At 38.9% G+C, this 21,000-nt stretch overlaps 3 protein-coding genes and 1 non-coding gene across 11 annotated transcripts in view; 2 read left to right on the forward strand and 2 right to left on the reverse strand.

The window, feature by feature from the left end:
• The window catches only part of Sick (sickie), a 626,930-nt gene that overhangs the window by 568,919 nt on the left and 37,011 nt on the right, over window positions 1-21,000 (reverse strand). Inside the window, exon 1 of one of the 4 annotated variants that reach the window (XM_076818205.1) lies at window positions 5,901-6,210. The exons of the other annotated variants lie outside the window; for them this stretch is intronic. The gene's annotated coding sequence lies outside the window, so the exon portion shown is untranslated. Of the gene's footprint in view, window positions 1-5,900; window positions 6,211-21,000 lie in introns of those variants that run through there. 4 annotated transcript variants of the gene reach the window in all.
• LOC143372206 (uncharacterized) lies at window positions 8,035-16,892 on the reverse strand. Its single transcript, XM_076818216.1, has 6 exons — window positions 16,525-16,892; window positions 13,883-14,905; window positions 13,633-13,810; window positions 12,133-12,426; window positions 11,282-11,524; window positions 8,035-10,923 (listed from the first exon to the last, which is right to left on the reverse strand). Exons 2-6 carry the CDS (start codon window positions 14,902-14,904, stop codon window positions 9,172-9,174), a joined length of 3,489 nt encoding a protein of 1,162 aa, XP_076674331.1. The 5' UTR covers window position 14,905; window positions 16,525-16,892; the 3' UTR covers window positions 8,035-9,171.
• Window positions 17,980-18,051, forward strand: Trnah-gug (transfer RNA histidin (anticodon GUG)). Its single transcript has one exon. It is a non-coding gene; the product is annotated as a tRNA-His (tRNA).
• Window positions 18,954-21,000, forward strand: part of Crb (cell polarity complex component crumbs) — a 96,943-nt gene continuing 94,896 nt past the window's right edge. For 2 of the 5 annotated variants that reach the window (XM_076818208.1, XM_076818210.1), the window contains exon 1: window positions 18,954-19,334. In XM_076818208.1, the coding sequence (XP_076674323.1) occupies window positions 19,310-19,334 (25 nt within the window). In that variant the 5' untranslated portion in view covers window positions 18,954-19,309. The remainder of the gene's footprint in view (window positions 19,335-21,000) is intronic. The other 3 variants (XM_076818209.1, XM_076818211.1, XM_076818212.1) reach the window with 2 other exon arrangements.

Raw genomic sequence — 21,000 nt, forward strand, 5'->3', positions numbered from 1 at the left:
TGTTATATATATATTACATAACTGGTCCCGGCACCGTATTCCGCATACCGAAATGAAGTCCTCACACTACGTTCGCGCCGATAATTCCCCTGAAAATAGTGGTCGTTCCGCGCCTTTATCGCCTGCACCGCGCGCATTTAAATCTCCACGGGCGAGAGAGGGAGAGACATTTTTAAGTTAATAACGTTTCACCCGAATTTCCCGCAAACAGTGAACGTACGCGCGCATAAACGGATGTCCATAACAGTTCACCAAGGGTCCTAAGGAATCGAGAATAAAAACAGTACCAGTATTAATTTAAATCATACGTATGCATATGAAATTACGAAGAAAAAAAATTTGCAGAGCTCTGAATCTTTCGTTAAACGTAATATCGCAAAATGCAGCACCCAGAGTGAATTTCTTTTGTGCGAACGGATTCGGAAGGTCAACGGTGCGGTAATTAATAACCTTCTCACTGAGCAGATGACTGAATCGCAGCTCTCAAGTGGCAATGCACATGAAAGAATACAAGTGGGCTGTCAACAACACGTTCGTACATAGCTGGCAGCTTTTTTGAATCCCCAAAGACAAGCAACAGAAACACGGCTACAAAGTCAACGTTGTATTTACGCTCGAAGAACGTGCAAAACCAACGTGATCGACATCTACGCCTTCATGCGCATAATAAACGAGTAAAAGTAAAAAAAATTACGCCAACTAGGGGAGAGGTGCTATAAAAGGGGCGGGTCTTAAATGGGACAAATTAATTTGCCAAAATTTTAAACGCATTGCACATGCAAGTTATTTTTATGCCTATGACAATAGTAGTGCCCAGTTATTTGGCGCAAACTTCACTGCGGTGCTCACTTGCAACAGAGTGGTAATCCGCGGTTGATGTTTTCGGCAGTAAAAGTAAAATTTTCGTCGATTTTCTGCGTCGTTTTCTGAGATCAAGATATATACAAAGTGTTAAAGTGTTATATCATTTAAATAGCCTGTATTCAATTGAAACGAAAATACTCAATAGGTAAGCTTAACTGAGTGTTTTCTTTGTTTTGAGGTTATGTTATATTAAACTCACTTATAGTCTTACAAGGGACAGCATAACTAGTCTTATATGGGACGATCTGGACACTGTGTGTATTTTACTTTCCTGTAAAGTTATTAGTGTATCATTATGATACATAGATGACATTGTTTTAAGGGTGAATTTTAGTGACAATCTTAGCCAAAAGTTAATCAATTTCCAAGATATTAATCCATTGTCCGGGATTCTTGTGACAATATAGTTCGGCGCTTGATATTTCTATACACGAAATTTCAAAAACTTTGGCCTAATATTTCACTATTAATTTTGTAGTTATTTTTCTCAATATTGCGTTTCTCATAAGAATACACGTTAAATTAAAAGTTAAATAATTCAAGGACTACCGAATCAATTTTTCCAAAAATTTGCGAGGGGTTTTACTGTTGCAGAAAAATTCATTCCTCCAATTTTCAAAGATTTTCGCTTATTTTGATTGTTACTGAAGTTCATCCTTAAATTATCAATTATTAGTTTATGGCGTCTAGTTTCAAATTTAAGAATTAGTGAAGTGACTATTCAAAGCGACAAAATATTGATGATTTATAGTACAAAGAGTCGGTGGCGGATTTAACAGAGCGGTTGATGAGCAGTTGCCGCCTGGGCCCTTGCCCAGAGGGGCCCACCGGGCCCCATCTCCAAAAAAAATTCGGAGTAGGTATAGGTATCCAAATACTACAATTCTTTTTTCGTACTATTACACTTGGCCCGGTTTTAGTAAACTGTCTCTTCATTTTCCCGACGAAATGGGCCCCTCTGAAGGTTTGCCACTTGGGCCTTTTTTCTTAAATCCGCCACTGCAAAGAACTAATTTTTTCATAGATTCCATTGTTTTGTATCATTAAGTATTTGCAATTATAATTGTAATACTTAATAAGTTTATTTTTATTAACGTGTCCCTTTCATGACTTATACTGTCCCATTTAAAACCACCTAGTCGTAAAAGGGATATTTCCCACTAATTTGAAAGTCGAAGATTTTGTTATTTTCTATTACAATTGATAGAGCTTGTAATGTACTTTTATTGAACGGAAATAAACACGCTTTCTATTGATGTACTTGTTTTTTAAATACCTATAATAATATTGTCAGAAATGGACGCTAAACAAAAGTGTCCCTTTTATAGCACCTCTCCCCTACATGAAAAAGCCTAGGACGAAAAAGAGAATTATCAAATAAATCACAAATAGAAATAAAAGAAAATAATATAAATATAAGAAAAAGATTATGAATCACAAAAAAAATACCTATAATAATATTGTCAGAAATGGACGCTAAACAAAAGTGTCCCCTTTACAGCACCTCTCCCCTACATAAAAAAGCCCAGGGCGAAAAAGAGAATTATCAAATAAATCACAAAAAAATAGAAGAAAATAATATAAATATAAGAAAAAGATTATGAATCACAAAAAAAATACCTATAATAGTATTGTCAGAAATGGACGCTAAACAAAAGTGTCCCTTTTATAGCACCTCTCCCCTACATGAAAAAGTCCAGGACGAAAAAGAGAATTATCAAATATATCACAAATAGAAATAAAAGAAAATAATATAAATATAAGAAAAAGATTATGAATCACAAAAAAAATACCTATAATAATATTGTCAGAAATGGACGCTAAACAAAAGTGTCCCTTTTATAGCACCTCTCCCCTACATGAAAAAGCCCACGACGAAAAAGAGAATTATCAAATAAATCACAAAACAATAGAAGAAAATAATATAAATATAAGAAAAAGATTACGAATCACAAAAAAATACCTATAATAATATTGTCAGAAATGGACGCTAAACAAAAGTGTCCCTTTTACAGCACCTCTCCCCTACATAAAAAAGCCCAGGGCGAAAAAGAGAATTATCAAATAAATCACAAAAAAATAGAAGAAAATAATATAAATATAAGAAAAAGATTATGAATCACAAAAAAAATACCTATAATAGTATTGTCAGAAATGGACGCTAAACAAAAGTGTCCCTTTTATAGCACCTCTCCCCTACATGAAAAAGCCCAGGACGAAAAAGAGAATTATCAAATAAATCACAAATAGAAATAAAAGAAAATAATATAAATATAAGAAAAAGATTACGACTCAAAAAAATGAAGATAATAATAATTACAATATAAAAAAAGATGTGAAATCAAAATGAGCTGCAAGTACATAAAGGTGCCTCCCCCTATGATCATTCTAAACTCTCTTTTAACCCAATCTTGATAACAGGCAATTTCAATGCACAGCAGAATTCAAAGCTTCACGAAAATGTCTTAATTTCCGATTGCACCTATCAGATATTTGTATTAAAATTACATGTACATTGCGATACTTGAAAATTGTTGGAACAGTTTCACCCTCACTTTATTTCAAGTGATCATGTAACAGCAATAAAATTTCGAACAGCGTGCTCGGAATTTTTTTTTATTATATAATGTTTAAAGCTCGCTCGATGAAAGATTATGAAATAAAGTTCAACGAGTGTCGGGTAGGCGACAACGTAAAAATAATGCCTTACGTCGTGCTGCGTCGAATTCAGACACGTATATTTACGAATATAGATACGTAGTTACGCATTCGTATTACGGAGGCACCGATGACGCGAACACATCGTTAACCCGGCAAAGGAATCGCCAAATTTGGTCAAATCGATCGCCTCCGATGGTTAATAAAGACGAAGATGTCGGACGACAGATAATATCTCGACCGGCGACTACCACGTGCATGCTCACTTTCCAACTTGCATATAAAGAAAACAAACTGCTGCCCACCGACGATAATTTCATAAGGCTACGTGCTATAAAACTCCGAAACAGTTGATACGATACGAAACGAGTGTCGTGTTGCAGTTCGTGGTCAAACACCTTCACAGTTTTAAGTTGCTCGGTGAAATGCAGTTACTCCTACTGCATAATTTGGATGTCATCCTATTTTTACCATCATTGGTTGATTGAAACAATTATTTCACATGATATAGCTATTTATTCTGCAGTCAAATACTACCGACAAAAATATCTGCGACAATCAAACAGAAAGGCTATGCTACAAAACAGTTATTAGTTTAACAATTTTTGTAAAATTCCTGAATAAATTTGTAACACAATCATCACGTATTGTTTTGCTCGAAACCTGTTTCGACATACAATAACAAGTTATATAAGAAAAATATCTGAATATAATACAAAAGAAGTATCTATTTTTCAGGGATTCAAAAAAAAAATAGAAGTACATTGAATGAAATAAATTTAATTTTAATTTTTATTCACTTTATTAATTTTAAATTTTATTCAGTAATTTTATTATTATTTTCTTAATTACATGGAAATTTTTACCAATGCCCATCAAGGGCGAATTTTAGTGAAAATCTTCGCCAAAAGTTAATCAATTTTCAAGATATTAATAAGGCTTTTTCCTGTACACAAGATTTCAAAAACTTTGGCCTATTATTTCGCTCTTAATTTTGCAGTTATATTTCTCAATATTAGGTTTCCCATAAGAATACATGTTAAATTGAAAGTTAAATAATTTAAAAACCATCAAATCAATTTTTCTAAAAAATTTCGGGGGGTTTCCCTATTGCATAAAGATTCATGCCTCCAATTTTCTTCGCTTATTTTGTATGTTACTGAAGTTCATCCATAAAAGAAGTAAAAAACGATATTGTAATTTCCACTTTCGCAACTCTCTTCTTTTACCACTTACATAATTACATAATGCTATTATAACATCTGAAGTAATTTCTAAAAAAAAAAGTAGTGAAACTTAAAGTGTGCCTATAAGTATCAATAAACCTACACTGTTCTATGAGAAACGTGGTTACTGACTTAAAACTTTGTACAGGGCGCATGAGAACTAGCAATTCCAAGTTCCCAGCCACGCACGATCACGTTTGTAGTCTCTCATTTGATCAAAAAAACTTGGCGCCCGTTTTCTGATGTTAGATTTCATACCGCGGCCGCTGACATTAATCGATAATGCATGCCAATCGGAGCGTAACAGTATTTTTACAATACCGAGTATTCGGGTCGGTTTCCCGTTCAAATGCGAAACAGATGATTTGTTATCGAATACAACAAAGCGGGAAGGCGAAACAGAGATTCAAATTGCTGCCCGACCGTTTCGATTTCCACCGATTAAAATACACCAAGTAAATATGAAGACATTGAAATCATTTAAAATTTAAATGCCCAATAATCTTCTCGGAAACTGGCATGGCTACATTAGTGTTCGTTTGAACAGCCACTAAATATAATTTTAAGGTTCCCCACCTACGTTTTCGTGGCAAATATTGCATAAGAAACTTATGAAACAAGTAATTTCGACTCTTTCCCTCAACACGATCTGTTCCACGTACCCACAGTGGCGGATTTAAGGAAAAAGGCCCACGTGGCAAACGTGGAGGGGCCCATTATTTCGGGAAAATGTGTAGCTAGTTTACTAAAAGAGGGTAAATGTACAGAAAAGTATAGAAAAAGTGCTTGGATAAAATCATAATTTATTTTTGAAGACCGGGCCCTATGAGGGGCCCTCTGAGCAGGGCCCATTTTTCGGTAAACTACAGCGGTAGTTTACTGACAGCGGGCTCAGTGTAATAATACATAAAAAAATATAGTTCAGATAAAATCATATTTTTTTTAAGGACGGGGCCTTAGTGGGGCCTTTCGAGCTGGGGCCCAGGTGGTAACTGCTCATAGGCCGCCCTGTTAAATCCGCCACTGCGTACCCACGTAATATATCGAAAGAATGATAATTTTTTCTGACATAAGCCAACAAAATGCAGGGAAAATCATCCAAACATCCCCCGCAAAGTTATAACACTTAAAAGCCGACTGCGTTCGTCTCACCTGATCAGAGCAGTATTTATCGCATTTGCACTATACAGTGAACTTCGTGTTGTCAGCTAATGTTGATATGTGTCAATCTCCCCGCACACGCACTCACGCACACAAGCACCTATCGCGATATGTTTGGTTTGCGGTTTGTTCGAAACTTCACCGAAATCCGGAAACGTGACGGCAGTTCGAAGGACGGTTCGCATTGGAAGGAGAAGAGAGGAAAGAGAACTGTGACAGAAGAGGGAAGCACGAAAGAGGAGAGCTGCGGGCTGCGTGCCGAGCAGCCACCCTCACGGCAGGCGCGCGAGCCTACTACTGTCGTGAGCTCACCAGCTCGCTAGACTGATTGTCAGCGACGCGCACCAGCACGTCCGCTCGGGCTGGCTCGTCCACACCATCAGCCACCACCTGCTCGCGATCATTCGCGCGAAATCTTTGTAAATTCCCTGATCGATCAATTTCGCGCGACTCGTCGAACTTATTAGCGACAATGAGTACGTAGCATCAAGGTACGCGTTCAATTTTTGTTTGCTGCCCAAATTAACAACGCAACTTTTGTTTGCTGCCCAAATTCACTCTAATGGGGTGTAATTGACCCCCTGAAAATTCGGTTATTTTCCGATTTTATGTTATAATTCGTGAACTGTAAAATATTTTTTTACCAAATGGTGGGTTTAATTAAGAGAAGCAACTTTTGTCTTGAAACTTTTTTTCTATCTATTACAGTTCGCGAGTTATAACACGAAATCGGAAAATAGCCGAATTTCCGGGGGTTAATTTCACCCCCTTCTAGTGGATTTGGGCAGCAAACAAAATTTGCGTTGTAATCAGGAGGAAATCCCCTACATATTCGCAAAGTTTCAGATTTTTTGGAATCTCCGGGGTCGGGATCTTCCCCTGTCAGTATTTCAAAATCCCTCCGCATTGGGCGAAACAAGTTCATTCATCGCGAACTAATTATACGCGTACAAAAGGAGTACGTGCAAGATGACGTCACGTGTAGCACTTATTGCGAGCAAAATGAGTCATTTCGCCTGCAATTATTTTTACATGCGCAGGGAGTGTTTCTGGACGGGAAATGACCCAGTTTGTGGGAAGGGGTGGGTTCTTTACGCAAAAATAAATCGAAAGCACAGGATAAAATTTCTGTGAATGGGTTCGTCCTTTTCAAAGAAACCTCTTTTATTGCTTGCGTTTAGAATCAGAATGCTTTATATGAAAAATATTCTAGAGAGAGCATCGTGAACGTGATCCATATATTCGAAGTCTTCTTAAGGGGTTCTGTGAGTCGTTTTTTCAAAAGATAAAAGCACATTTGAAAAAACTTTGCTCCACACTTCCGACGTAAGCATCTGTTCATGCGGAATCACCCTCTTCGCAGCCGTGCGACCAATAACAGATTAGTCAGTAGGCCATTGAGAGCTTCAAAGGCAATTGTTCTTTGGATAATTATTGAAGTCGTAAAACTAACAAAACAGAACGGGTAAAACTACATAACGAAAATATCAACGTAGAATAATTATTATAGTTATAACATAGAGATCATCTTGCAGATTTGATGTTGCGAATAAAATGCTTATATATTGTCAGATAAATATTATTAATTAAAAAGACGAAACTTACTGTGTATAATCTGTACATTTAACATGAATACGAAACTAATGCGGTTAGCTACCTCTAAACTAATTCGGCTAATAAGATATCTTTTGAAAGTTTTTGGGCTCAACCTAATACACTTACTCAACTAATAATAATCTTATTAGCCAGTTACCAATCTCTATATCGAGATCAATTAAAAGCAACATACATGTAAATGAAATATTAACAAAGGAATGAATTATAATTTATTAAAAAATGTGCCTAATACAAGAGGACTAATTGCAACCAATAAAATAATAACTGAGGTTTCGCTTAACGAGCGAAAGATTTGCGAAGGGACTTAGAAAACTTACTTTCTTTGGGCGATTCTGAATAAAAACTTCACGATGACTTTTATTATGCTTGTCTTTTAATGAATTCTTCCCGGGAGAAATAAAGGCGGTACACACAATTTACAGGAGAGTCGATAGCGCTCGAGCATATACGAAGGTGATTACATCGAAAAAAAAGTTAGAAGAGATACAAAATAAATGTAGACAGAGTGTAGCAACGAATATGATTGCGAGATTTTACTGTGTACGTAAATACATGAACATGTACATAGTAATAATAATATTCGTAATAGTAATAATAATAATATAAATAGTCAATGGATTTCAGTATTTGGCGTAAATCACTTTGAAATTTCTACGGACTACGCTACGGCCGTACACGCATTCGCGAATCAATTGCGCTTACCATAAAAAAGTACAATCATTGTTCTCTCTATATACGAATCCATTCCAGTACGAAATTCCGCGGTACGCCAGTTCCATTGCGCGCGAATCACGGTATCACGGAAACGATTAGCAATAGTAATACTTAAACAACATTTTACGAATCAAATACTCGTTATATATGTACATCATTATAGTCGTTAATAATGATTTTCGAATGATTAAAAAATGTGGAGACTGTGGTGGGAGAGCCAACCGCAGAATTACATTCAAGCGACAAAGGGAGAAAGGCGTGTGTGAAGTATTACATACTGTTTACGCAGTTTCTACAAAAATAATCTCGCGCGAGAAGCGTCACACGTTCAATCAATTCTCTGCTCTTTCTTATATCCGACGTTAGATTCCCTCCGACCTAATTATCACCATTCCGCTTGTATTGCTCTTGACACCGCGCGCGCGGCACTTTACAAAAATATTTCTTTCAACGTTAGTCGGATTACTTTTGAGCAAGTACACGCGACAAGCTACGCAACTATTACGCAATAATCGTCCGCGCTGTCACCCTCTGTCACTTGCCACAAGGGTTTGTGCATTTTTATTAATACAGCTTCTCTACTATAATTGTATCTCGCTACTCGCTTACTCCTTGTCGAAAACGAAGCTCCGTTTTCTGCTACCTAGTTCGCTTCAATAGCTGTACTACGTACAACGATTGATATCAAATATAAAATAAACTACTTAAATGCATTTGGCATGTCTCGTTTGTGTGCGAAGCCCACGTGTTCTAATCTGAATTATCGATTTCGCATCAACGCCCCCGAAATCTAAGAACAAACGGTGTCACTTCCTTGGTTAAATCGAGGTTTAAACTTACATTAAAGTAATTATTACAACTTTGGACTCTTTTAGCGGATTAGCCCCGCGCTGATAATTAACTCCCGACGTATAAATATAACTAATTACGATCATTTTATTCTACTGGTCATTACAGCTGGATTTACAATATTAGATCTGATGTGAACACTCTGCTTGCTTGATTTACTTCTCGCAGCAGCTGTTGTACTATCTATAACTGACCTCCGACATTTCACGTTCTTCTTCTCACAGAGTTCCGAAACGTCGTCTTTCTTTCGGCTCATGTCCAACGCTTTCCCATTAACTTGCCGATCACTGCGACTTGTTGATACACTTTTGCACGTAGTTCTCCCAGCCTTCGTGTCGCTCTCGTAATTCTTCCGCAACGGTTGCGGCGTGTAATATAAGCTGAACCTTTTCGACCTTACGCTTTGCTTCTGTTTCTCGTCTCGCAATTCATCAGTGGAGCTAAACTTCCGGCCTATTCGGACAGAATCAGAAATCACATCGTCGCTGACTAAAACGGAGTCCAGACCCTTCTTCGCGGATGACGGTAGAAAGCAGCTGAATCTTTTGTTCCTTGCCGCTGTCCTTGACTCCGCGTCACTTCTCGGTGTATACCTTTCGCGCCTAAGTTTCACTGCCTCGTTCTTAAAGCACTTCGATTCCTCCGGTGTTCTCATTACGTTCTTCTTGTTGTTTAACAGATTGTGCGATTTAGAAGCTTTCGAAGCGTTCGCTCTTAACGCTGTTGGGGTTTGCAATATTTTTGTTGCCGACTTCTCTTGACTCGTTAAAGGAGAATGTTGCGTAAGGTCCAACTGCAGAATATCATTCACGCAGCCGTTTTCGTTCGGGTCGCGCGCGTTATCGTTCATTGGTTCCTGATTGTAAGAAAAGCAAATGTTTTCGAAACTGTCGGTTGACTCCATACTTTGAGTGGAACTTGACCTCTGGTCCTGCGTTAATTGTGCAAATTGAATGTTCACAAAGCTGTCCGATGTTTCGATGTCGTTACTGGAACTTGGTGTTAAACTGTCGGTCGATGATAAAAGTGTGTTACAATTTTTCATGTCGTCGCTCTCAAGTTTCGAAGTGACCTTCTCAGAAATTATTAGATTTTCGTAGAGACGTCTCCATTTGTGTTTTTGTTTACTTACACTTGGATTAGCAGATCTACATGTTTCGAAACTATGCGCATCGCTGTCGGTTGATATGTTTGGCTTAGTAGGCGTAACGGAATTAGTATCGGCGGAGAAATTTCCTTTATTGGAAGGAAATATATTTTCTTGCATTGATTTGCTATGACGACTCGTATTAATTTGAGCTGCAGCAGCAGTTTCGTAACTATTTATTAATATCGCATTATTCGTCTTTACTGAGAAATTAACATTTTCCGGAATACTGCTCCGAGATGAAGTTTCACTGTGCGATGATTTTAAACAATACTGATGGGCTTGATTTTCATTTAAGTTGTTTATAAGATTGTGCATAGACTGGCTAAGGTTATGAATATCTTGTAAACAATCTGCACTAAGAGAGACGGGTTCCTCGTCGCTTCGGTTTCCATTATTAAAATCAGTATCGTCGTGACCCAAGTTCTCTTGGTTCCGATCCATGTTATGAAGTAAATCAATATTCCCTGGTTCTATCGATGATAAAACTTCACTCCACTTGCTTCTCGCGTTCCCCTTGCTGCTCGGTGTGACATCGGCTTCATCTCGCGGACTGCTACTCTGCGCTTGGTAGTTGTAGTCAAACTCAAAAGTCGCTAATCTTATCGGCTTACACTGCTTATTCCAGTGTTGCTCCGACGGGTTGGTAGGTGTTGATGCTGTGGTTTGCTCGCCTCCTAGAAATCTCTGTTGATATACAGAGGCGGAACAAAAGAAAAAAAAAAGCACTGCTACAGATACAGCAAACCACTACAGAAGCCTTCCTAGCATTGTGTTCAAGTAGCCAAGGGGTGAAGCTGTATAATAGGTGAGCGTATTATTGGGTACGGCAGTGAACCGAAGCTAATTCGTTATTAAATAAATTATACTAAACTAGTAAGCAAATTAATTCGAAAATATACATAACCAAAATTTAGGATAAAATTACGAAAAAGAAGTTCACTATAGCTACTACTAGGATCTTTTTCTTTTTATTGAAAGATAAGCCATGCGGGTAGAGGGAACTGAGTTTTCTATTACGAAACTTGTGTATAATGATAGTTACCGCTAGCCACGGATGGTCAAGTACGTCTTCCGCGCTAAACCTCAGTTCAGGCTGTGCTTGTAGCATGTTCGAGATCAGCTGTTTGGCAGAGTCTGATACAGTATCCCAATACGGAGACGTGAATTCATACTGACCACTCAGAATACGTTCAAATAATTCTTCTTGGTCATTTTCAGGCGAAACGAACGGTGGAAAACCGCAGAGCAATATGTACAATATTACACCAGCTGCCCATACATCGATCTAAAAAGATTTACATTTATTTCTCCTGTTACATTTTCCAATCTGAATTAATAAACCTAAAATTATCTATCTACAACAGGCCTGCCCTTTAAGCTGGATTTACACCTGACGAGTGACTCGGCCGAGTGAAAATTTTGACCGATTTGCACGCCAGACTACTCGGTCTAGTACTAGAATATGCGTTCAGACTGGGCGAGTGCTGGGTCCAGTGGGCTCACTCGGCCGAGCACTCGTCAGATGTAAACTAAGCATTAGGGTGCAAATACCTCCTCAAGTTCTGGGACCCGGGCAACAGTCCAGCGTGGAACTGTTACGTTGCTAACCACAGCATGGGCTGTGGGAGAACTACAAGACTGTGCGCGCGTCCATACTAGCTCGTACCCATTGAGCTCTAAACATAGAGCTCAAGTTTAGAGCTCTATGCTCGTACCACGGGTCTATATAGCTGGGCTTCACGCGTATGGGCGCACACACACTCTTGCAGTTGTCCCAAACCCACGCAACGGTTAGCAGGGTAACAGTTCCGCACTCGGCTGTTGCTCGGGTCCCAGAACTTGAGGAGGTATTTGCACCCTAAAGGGCAGGCCTGACCTACAATATTAACGTACCTTTAAACCATATCCAGTTTCTGCGAGAATTTCTGGTGCTACGTACGTCGGTGTTCCACAAACTGTGTATAAAGGTTCCCTTACAACTTGAGCAAGTCCAAAGTCACCTAGTTTCAAACACCTAACGTGACTTCCATCCATCTCAACTAAGAGATTCTCAGGCTTAACATCGCGGTGAACTATATGATGCGAATGCAAGTAAGCTAATGCGGACGTTAAATGCCCGATCATTACGCTAGCATCGGCCTCTGAGAATTTCGTCGCTGTGGCGATTGCGTCAAACAAATCTCCGCCCTAAAATAACACAGATATATATTTTATCGTGCAATTTAGACTTTCAACTAGAGCTGGGACTATTCGAATAATTTAATATTCGAATATTTTACAAATATTCGAATGCTACGAATAAACTTCGAATATTCGAGTATTCGAATAGTATGGTGTGAAGTGGGTCAAAATTAGCTTACAAGATTTCACCCTGAAGGTGCAATTTCAAGGTGACGCTCGACGTTCGTTTTGAGCATCAAAACCAGTCACGTGATCGGTCCATGTGACTTTCAGCATCAAGCCGAAAAGCTAATCTCGGTTTAGATTTGGAGCAAAAGCGGAAGTAGACAGAGAAAGAAATTGTAAAAAAGAAAGGGATAGAAATACGGATAGAAAGAGATAGATGAAAAATCAGCTTGGAAAGCAGACGATTTAATGAATGTTTAGGTTATGTTATTTCCGGTTTCGCACCCAAATGGCTGCGGTTATTGGGATCTGACATGGGGGCGGGGCCTAACCAAGATGGCGCCGATATGGGTACGAGATACACGTGTTGTATATGCGATAACGTAGTTTTTTCTATGCAAAGTATATGTGATTGGGTAGGTTCATATCCTGCTCAGCGGAATTTTATGCAACGGCACGAGAACGGACAGGGATTGATGTGTACCCAACAAGCGCTCCTACTTTCGCCACCAGATGTCATGGTGACGGATGTCAGATCCCAATACCGATCACTCCCTGGATCATCACTAACTCTGACTTGCTCTGACTCGCTTGTTCATTGGTTGAGCGTCGGTCACGTGATTGGTTTTGACGCTCAAAACGAGCGTCGAGCGTCAGCATGAAATTGCACCTTGACAAAATGGACCTAAAGAACTTGATTTATAATTCACACCATACGACTCGAATACTTAAATATACGAATAGTATTCGAATACTTGGATATTCGAATAGTATTCGAATACTTGGATATTCGAATAGTATTCGAATACTTGGATATTCGAATAGTATTCGAATACTTGGATATTCGAATAGTATTCGAATACTTGGATATTCGAATAGTATTCGAATACTTGGATATTCGAATAGTATTCGAATACTTGGATATTCGAATTATATTCGCCAAATAATTGAGCAACTGAAGTATTCGAATATTCGAATACCGAAAACTTCGATAAATAGTCGCAGCCCTACTTTCAACGTATAAAGAATTTTGATAAACAAACCTACCTTCACAAGCTCCATGACTAAGAACAATTGATCAGCGGTCTCTTGCGCCGCAATCAAGCTAATAATATTTGGATGACAAACTTGCCTCAAAATTGCCACTTCGCTCGACAGCATTGTTTCCTTACCCTGGCACTTATACTTATCCACAATTTTCATCGCATATTCTGTATTCGAAGATCTAAAAAAAATATTCGCAAATAGAGTTCTCAGTATTCTTAATTATTAACATCCGATTTCTCAAGGTGCTCACTTTTGTACGCAATGCTTAACAATCGCAAAATTCCCGTCCCCAATAACATGACCAACTGTATAGAGTAAACATAACGGTTGTGGTAAGATCAGAGAAGGTGGACTCGGCGTTCGCACTCGTCGCGTAGTAATCACCTTTTTCCCAGATTTACGTGGCATTCTAGGCATTGGGCCGCTTTGTCTTTTCGACGTCCACGGACATCTTCGAAAGCTCTGAATACACTTACATTCTTCGAAATCTAATTCAAAATCTTCTGGATTCGACTTCTCCGTGCCGTAAGCCACAAAGATGTTATTACTCTCGAAGAACTGTTCCAAAGAGATAACTTGTTCCCCGGAGAGCGTGTAAACTTTTCGTACAGCTCCAGAGTCTAATTTAACGGCTTCTGTGATCGCTTCCATTGCGTGTTCCAGACTCGGAGCGTTTCGCTTGTTTAACAGGAGACGCACGACTTTACGCGGCTTTGTCCCGTGTCGAATTAAAGTGATAATCCTCGCTTTTACGCATAGCGGTATCGCGCTTATTTGTCTACCAGTACCCACAGAAGACTGCGGCAGTCTGGACAGAGAACTGCCTCGCCTTACTTTCGTAGACGAATAGTCTACTTTCTTGAAAATCTCTCCTTGCCCAGAAACCACGTAGCATTTGCCATCCTCCAAGTCGTTAATGTTTTGAACCTTCCTTCCGTCCATGGTGTGAATTGCTCTAACGCCGTTAGGTAAGGTGACGCTTGATATTAAAGCTCTGGTTAAATCCGAAGCTAAGCTATCGAAACTGCGATATCTTTCTGGAGTCACGGCCATCACGATGCCAGTATAAAACCTATCTCCGTTCCTAAAAAATCTCACTCTTTTCGCTTTCTTGGCTGGTGGTGTTCGGAGAACACTTAAAGAATGTCGTGTGCTAATATCCAATAATGTTTCATCTAAACTTACTATAGTGGACGAATTTAGCTCTTCGCTTCCACAATAATTATTATCACCAGATGGCGAAGCACATTGACTTAATGGTTCTTCCATCATCCTAAATACAGAATATCTCTAATCAGTACAAAAGACAAAATACATAAAAGGAATTTCAGTGTTAGCATCGGAAAATTGTTAGAATTAATTAAAAAGATATTTCACACACAACTGTTTCGCGTGCGTGACAAGTTAAGGTGCGTCTCCACCAGCGTTCGCGAACTGTTCACGAACAGCATGGAAATTGAATTTCCTGTTCGCGAACTGTTCGCTGGTGAGGACCCACCTTTATGGAAGCAGGCAGAAACGAGAGCATGTATTGGCAATTGTTCGTTATTGATAGGGATGAACCGATACCGTCAAGGTATCGATACTTTTACTCGTAACTTGTATCGAAAGAAGGTATCGATATCTACTCAGTATTGAATCAAGAGTATCGATACCTACTGTGCCCGGATGGAAACAAGTCAGTCGAGGAACTCTAGGGTCCGAATATCAGGTCAGAATAGTATATCCCTATTGGCCGGCGCGACAGTGTCGACAAATACAAAGTAAGCAAATGAGACACGGGCGGCGGGAGCCAATGCGAGCGAAGAACCCTTAACCGACTTCTTTCCATCCGGGCACAGTACTTATATCGAATGAAAATTAGTACAGATTTTTGCTTATTAATATATTTTATTAACGAAGACGTATTTTATTTTACTGTTATTTAACGGGAAGTAGGCTTTAGTCACAACGAAGTATATAAGTAAGTACGAAGCAGTCTATAATAATTAATGTATATAATGGAAGAGAACAAAAAATATACAATCGTTTCGCGGCATGGAACCAAGAGAAATAGAACATATCTTAATATATAAAGCAGAAAGCTTCTATAAGTTTGTGTGTTTGTCTGTCACCTAAAAACTTTTGAACGATAAACTCTGGGATCACGAAATCTGCCTCAGCTCATTATGCGTGACTAATTCAGACGAATGTGACCATTTTCAGCAAAAATAAATTTTTTTTTTTATAAAATCAAAATTTAAGTTTTGGGCGAAGCGGAGTAGTAAAGCTAGTAATAAGATAGATACATAATTGGTGAAATGATATATACAGATGTTCATCACACTAAAAGAATGCAGAAAAGTGAAAGGAAAAATAGTATTTTATTAACAATCATTTATTTGACATATAAATTGATAAAAAAAATATATGTTTTGGTACGAGTACCGTTTTCCGATACCGAGTACATATCGCAGCCGTAGGTATCGCTACTAAAATTACTCGGTATCGAAAACGAAAGTATCGAGTATTTACTCGTATTTACTCGGATCGGTTCATCCCTAATTATTGATTTACATGGAACATTCTTCAGCATAAGATTTTTCTATTATTTTACTGTTACAATCTTTATCGAAGTAAAACATAAATCGAAGATAATTAGGAGGATCGATTATTATGCTTGAAACTTAGAGTACTCAGTACTTAAGTGTGTACGTATATTGTGCATTCAACAATCTGTAAATACGTAATACCCCGGCAGTAAAAGTATTTATTCAGCTTCCTAACCTATTTAACCTTTTCTAATTATTTCGATGCATACGCAAATGGGAATGGAGAAGTAAAGTTTGCTTAACACAGTCATGTGTCTATAATCTAAGCTTCACAACAATCAACAGATCTAAAGCCACTCACCTGCTCCCTAAGCAGACCGTGCTGCCAAAAAACAGATGAACAGCCAACTATGTAATGAGCGAATGAATCACCACTGAGCTGACATTTTCATAGCAACCATGACGCGAATGCCAGATAATAAAAGCGAGGAGTCTCGCTTTCAAAATACACTGATAGAATTTCCTTTCCTGTTACACCGAAGCATATAGCTGTTACGCTTCGCGTTTCTATCGCAACACACCGATTTTTGTTTTCTATACACAAGATAGCCTGACCTGCCAAACTCTATAAATAAATTGGCTTGTCAAAGAGAAACCGGGAGACCGGAACCGGAACTGCACAGGAATTAGAAGGGAGGAACACGAAAATGAATCACTAAGCGGGATGCTCGTTACAAATTTCATAGTAATCGCGTGAAATTTATGCGTCTATCTATGCGCATGATTTATATCGCTACAAGATGTCCTGTCGTTGCGTGTACCCTGTACAAATTGCTGAACTTGACGATGTAACGGATCATAAGTTAAAGTTTCCAGATCTCGGTAAACTTTATACGTACTGAATTTTTGTCAAAAAAATTATAAGTGATAAATTAACACAATTTAAGTAATTACAATTCAGTTCACAAAGGGATAAAAGAGTGACACAAATAATAGCCTCTTTTTGGTCCCGCGATTTTGGAACTGAATTTTATGCGAAACTAATTATTTTGAAAATCTAAGTTCAAATTCATTGTTAACAGTCAGCAAAACTCACAATGGCCGATTCAATATGGTGGACGAGATTAAAAAAAAACACCCACTACACAGTCATTTATATTTCATGATTTTTATTTTTTTTTTCGTGATTTTTGAAAATCTAAGTTCAAATTCGTTGTTAGCAGTCAGCAAAACCCCTGAAAATAATTGTTTAAATTATCGGACTGACATAGAAGTCCGTACATCGAAGCGTATGGGTTAACGCGTTTAACGAATTTTCACTTCTTTGACCTTCCATATCTCAGAAACTTATTGTCACCTCAACTCGAAAATTTGTTGTGAATGATATCTCATCATAAGGTATCATTTGGCACAAAATTCCGTTTCAAAATCGTGGGATCAAAAACAGGCTAAAAAAGACTTCATTTTTGGATCACTCTTTAGAGTGAAACGAGAATTTAATTAAATAGAGTATTTGCCTGAGCAGGGTAGAATGGCAGTGATAAGAAATTAAAAAAAAAAACAGTCGGTAAGACGTATGTAACTGTGAACAGCAACAGAGGGCAGTGTGATCTACAAAAGTCGTTCATCGCTTATTGCCATTTGCTTATCGTGAGAAGTGTCACAATATATTTTCTACCATGTAATAATTTAATAAATAAACATCTCGTATACTTTTCACTACAATCTGCGTAACAAATATTTTGTCAAAAGTTATGATTTTAAGTATTCAGGTAAATACAATGGAAATGCGCTACTTTCCACAACTCCTCTGATAGCCGTGATCGTCTAGTGGTTAGGACCCTACGTTGTGGCCGTAGTAACCCAGGTTCGAATCCTGGTCACGGCAATGTCTGGCAAATTAATGACATTGTCACGGCAGAGGTATTTCTTTTTTTTCTTAATTCCACATGTTTCCCATATAATTAAATATCCATTAAAGAATGCATTTTATATTTATTACTCATATATTATTATCAATATATTAAATAAATTTTTGAAGGTTAAAACATCCAGAACGGAGTAAATTCATACCACGCTTCTTCATTACATAGAAAATATTAAAAACCTCCGCTTAGAAAATACTGTTGTACTTCATTTAAAAATACATTACCTACTCCTTCGCGTCACATGTACAATGATTTACCGAAAGAAAGAAATCTTGATGTGAACTTATCCTCTGGGAAAACTTTTTTAGACGTCGAAACTTATATTTATGGAAAGTGCTTAATGTATAGAGTTTAATGATAACAATTTAAAGTTTAGTAATTTTTTCGTTGAAAAATTACGAGGGGAAAAAAATTGCGAAATTTCGACATATCTTCTAGCCGATATTGCGACAATTACGGTAAGTATCTAATAGCAAAGTATTTAGCTGAAAATGGGTTCTATAATTTTCACAACTGGTTCGACGATAACACGCATTCCGCTATGCAACTTGTCCCGAGTATTAGTACAGTATATGTTGGTAAAAATTCGGAGTCTTTTGAACAAATAACCTTGCAACGTATAAATCCCCGAACTTAAAAATAACAATTTTGCATGCTATTTGATACGCGCCTTCGACCAATATAAATTCACGGCGAAAGGAGAGGTCCCCCGGAGGAAAAGTTTACCGTTGGGCATTCCGAAAGCAAAGCATTGTAGATCGCGAGGCGCACGAAATACCTAGAGCACGATCTGTTGCTCCGCACCTGGCACTGCGATCAAGAGAAAGATAGACATAGAAGCGATCCAGCCGGTGTTGGTAACGCGACAGGGCCGTAGCGTGGCAGTGCCGAGGCAAAGGTGCTCCGTGTTGGTGGAGGGAGACTTCACAATAGCGAGCGACGTTCTCCAGAAGAGCCGCAGTCTCGCTCGGTGTGTGTTTATTGGCGGTCGTGGTACGCGGGTGGATGTGTCACGGTGAAGGAGCGAAGCGAACGGACCCGCTCTGTAGTGCATGGGAAAGCAGAAGCGTGCGTTTTTCCTGGTTCTACGTTGAAATAGAGGAAAGGACGGCGAGTGCGGTGGCTGAGGATGCCTCGTGAGTGAATGTGCAACAAGAGACGCCGTAAGTGCGGGTGTCCCTCGTGTTCGACTGCAGATCTCTAGACCGGTCGACGAAAATGCGGGCGCGATACGTCGTGGCAGGTGAGTAAGGCCCCGGGCATGTTCGCCATTCGTGCGTCGCTCTTGCCCCCCTGTGTTTCTCTTTCCTCGCCGCAGCGGACACCGCGATCCATGGATCCACACCACGCATACTTACGCGAATCCTCCCGACTCCCTCGAACCAAATGCTGCGCCGTTAAACAGCATTAAAATATTAATCGACGACGGTGTCTGGATCCTCCTCGTTGCTCTATCATTCCGTGGCGGGTAATCTACACTGCGTTGCCGTTCAAATTTATTACGTGGGATCAACGCAAACGATGAACTCAGTAGCGTCGAATTCGTGACAGGTGGGGAGGCCGTCTTGCCAAACCGTTCCGCACACCTGATCGTCTACCTGGAGTACTGTTATGTGTCCGTGTACACTAGGGTAGACTAAAATAAACGTCGTTCTGCTTCATGGAAGGCCTGGCGCATCCTTACCAGTCTTTCGTTTCGCGTTATCAACTTCTCGCTTCGTTTCTTCTGCTCCTCAACCGCACGCCTATGCTCTTACGAAGAAGCACTTCCATTGGCTGTGCCGACAATTACATCCAACCATTCTACCGTGTCGTTTTTATTCATATACACAGCGTAAAATAACAATCGCTCGATCTTTCGTGCTCGCTATAGGGTAGATGCCCCAATTATCGTGCTCTGACGCCGACTTGCTCGCTAAGGAATTAATTACCGAGTTCTCTTACCTTAATTCCGCTTGGTGAAAATTTATATCGGTGTTTTGAACTTTTCTCTCTATCGAGGCATTTTCTTCGGGTTGAAAATGTTAATTTTTTATATTCTTCGAATTGAAAGAAAAATACATGTTTTTGTCCGAATTACCGTGCTCTGAAATATGGTCGCGGTTAGGACATATCTTTGAACTGTTCAGAACATTTTATTGCCCTGCGAGAGGTGTTTATATGTAATTTTAATATGACCTTTTCCTTACAAAAGCAAAATATGCAAATACAAATTTCTGTTCACCCGTTCTGAGAGACGAAAGTAAGGTTAGGTTTAGCAGTTACAGAGGGAGCCAATGGGCTTCGAGGGGTACGGTAGTGGGGACAAGCGTTAAATTTCTGTCCGAATTACCGGATTCACTTTAAAAATACGAATACATTTAAAAAATGCTCATTTTGCTATTTTTTCATAAAATTTGAACCTTTTATGATATAATAAACACTTTACATAAGTACAAATAATGATTTATTACCGAATTCGCTTTAAAAATACGAAAACGTCTCAAAACTGCTCGTTATCTACTTTTCCATAAAATTTTAAGCATTTTTGAATTCTTTTTTCTATGCTTTAATTGTTTAAAAATCCATCAATAGTCTAACTTAATTAAAAAAAATTCTTTCCTTATTTATTTACGCGAGTTCTTTTTTGCACGGCTTCTTTAAGGATAAAGGCACGGTAATAGGGACAGGGCACGGTAATCGTGACATCTACCCTACGTGTTGAAATCACTCGGCGTTCGAGTGACTCCGACAATTCTTGGCCGTGGGGCTACGCGTTGATCTACGCGATCGCGTATATACTGTCGTGCCTCGCAGGGCAAGGAATTAAACTTGGAATTGCTAAGCTCTGATCGATAATGTTGGTGCAATGACCCGCACAGGCTCTTAAAAACTAACGTAATCGTAAAATGGTGCGCGCGTAAAATCGC

Source organism: Andrena cerasifolii, chromosome 8, assembly GCF_050908995.1.
Source record: "Andrena cerasifolii isolate SP2316 chromosome 8, iyAndCera1_principal, whole genome shotgun sequence".
Taxonomy (NCBI): domain Eukaryota; kingdom Metazoa; phylum Arthropoda; class Insecta; order Hymenoptera; family Andrenidae; genus Andrena; species Andrena cerasifolii.

Excerpts from the sequence above, each read along its gene's own strand:
- LOC143372206 (XM_076818216.1), bottom strand. The coding sequence starts at position 14,904 with ATGATGGAAGAACCATTAAGTCAATGTGCTTCGCCATCTGGTGATAAT. Across the intron at positions 13,811-13,882 it reads GTTAAGCATTGCGTACAAAA|ATCTTCGAATACAGAATATG; the intron begins GTGAGCACCTTG and ends TATTTTTTTTAG. Across the intron at positions 11,525-12,132 it reads AAACTGGATATGGTTTAAAG|ATCGATGTATGGGCAGCTGG; the intron begins GTACGTTAATAT and ends AAATCTTTTTAG.